At 70.8% G+C, this 267-nt stretch overlaps 1 protein-coding gene across 1 annotated transcript in view; it reads right to left on the bottom strand.

Moving 5' to 3' along the window:
- BCOR (BCL6 corepressor) overlaps positions 1–267 on the bottom strand; it is a 21,559-nt gene that overhangs the window by 18,129 nt on the left and 3,163 nt on the right. Inside the window, exon 4 of the mRNA XM_015565791.1 lies at positions 1–264. Within this exon, the coding sequence (XP_015421277.1) occupies positions 1–264 (264 nt within the window). The remainder of the gene's footprint in view (positions 265–267) is intronic.

Raw genomic sequence — 267 nt, 5'->3', positions numbered from 1 at the left:
GCCGTTTTCCGAGGGTGCCCGGGCACCGGCTGCGTGCTGTCCGCCCCCTCTGCCACCTTCGGGTACTTGGAGAGCCGGGCCACCGGGAAGTCTCCGCTGACCGTCATGTATGGCTTCGACAGGGTGACGGAGGGCGACGTGGAGATCCGGCCGTAATGCTTGTGGAACTCGGGGTAGGTGTCCACCGTGGGCTGCGAGGGCAGGTGCACCCGGGGTGAAGGCCGAGGCGAGGGCGGCAGCAGGAGCGCCGCGTCCCCGGGCAGGCCG

This window comes from Myotis davidii, unplaced genomic scaffold (genome assembly GCF_000327345.1).
Source record: "Myotis davidii unplaced genomic scaffold, ASM32734v1 scaffold960, whole genome shotgun sequence".
Taxonomy (NCBI): Eukaryota; Metazoa; Chordata; class Mammalia; order Chiroptera; family Vespertilionidae; genus Myotis; species Myotis davidii.
This window is presented reverse-complemented; position numbering and strand designations above follow the sequence as displayed.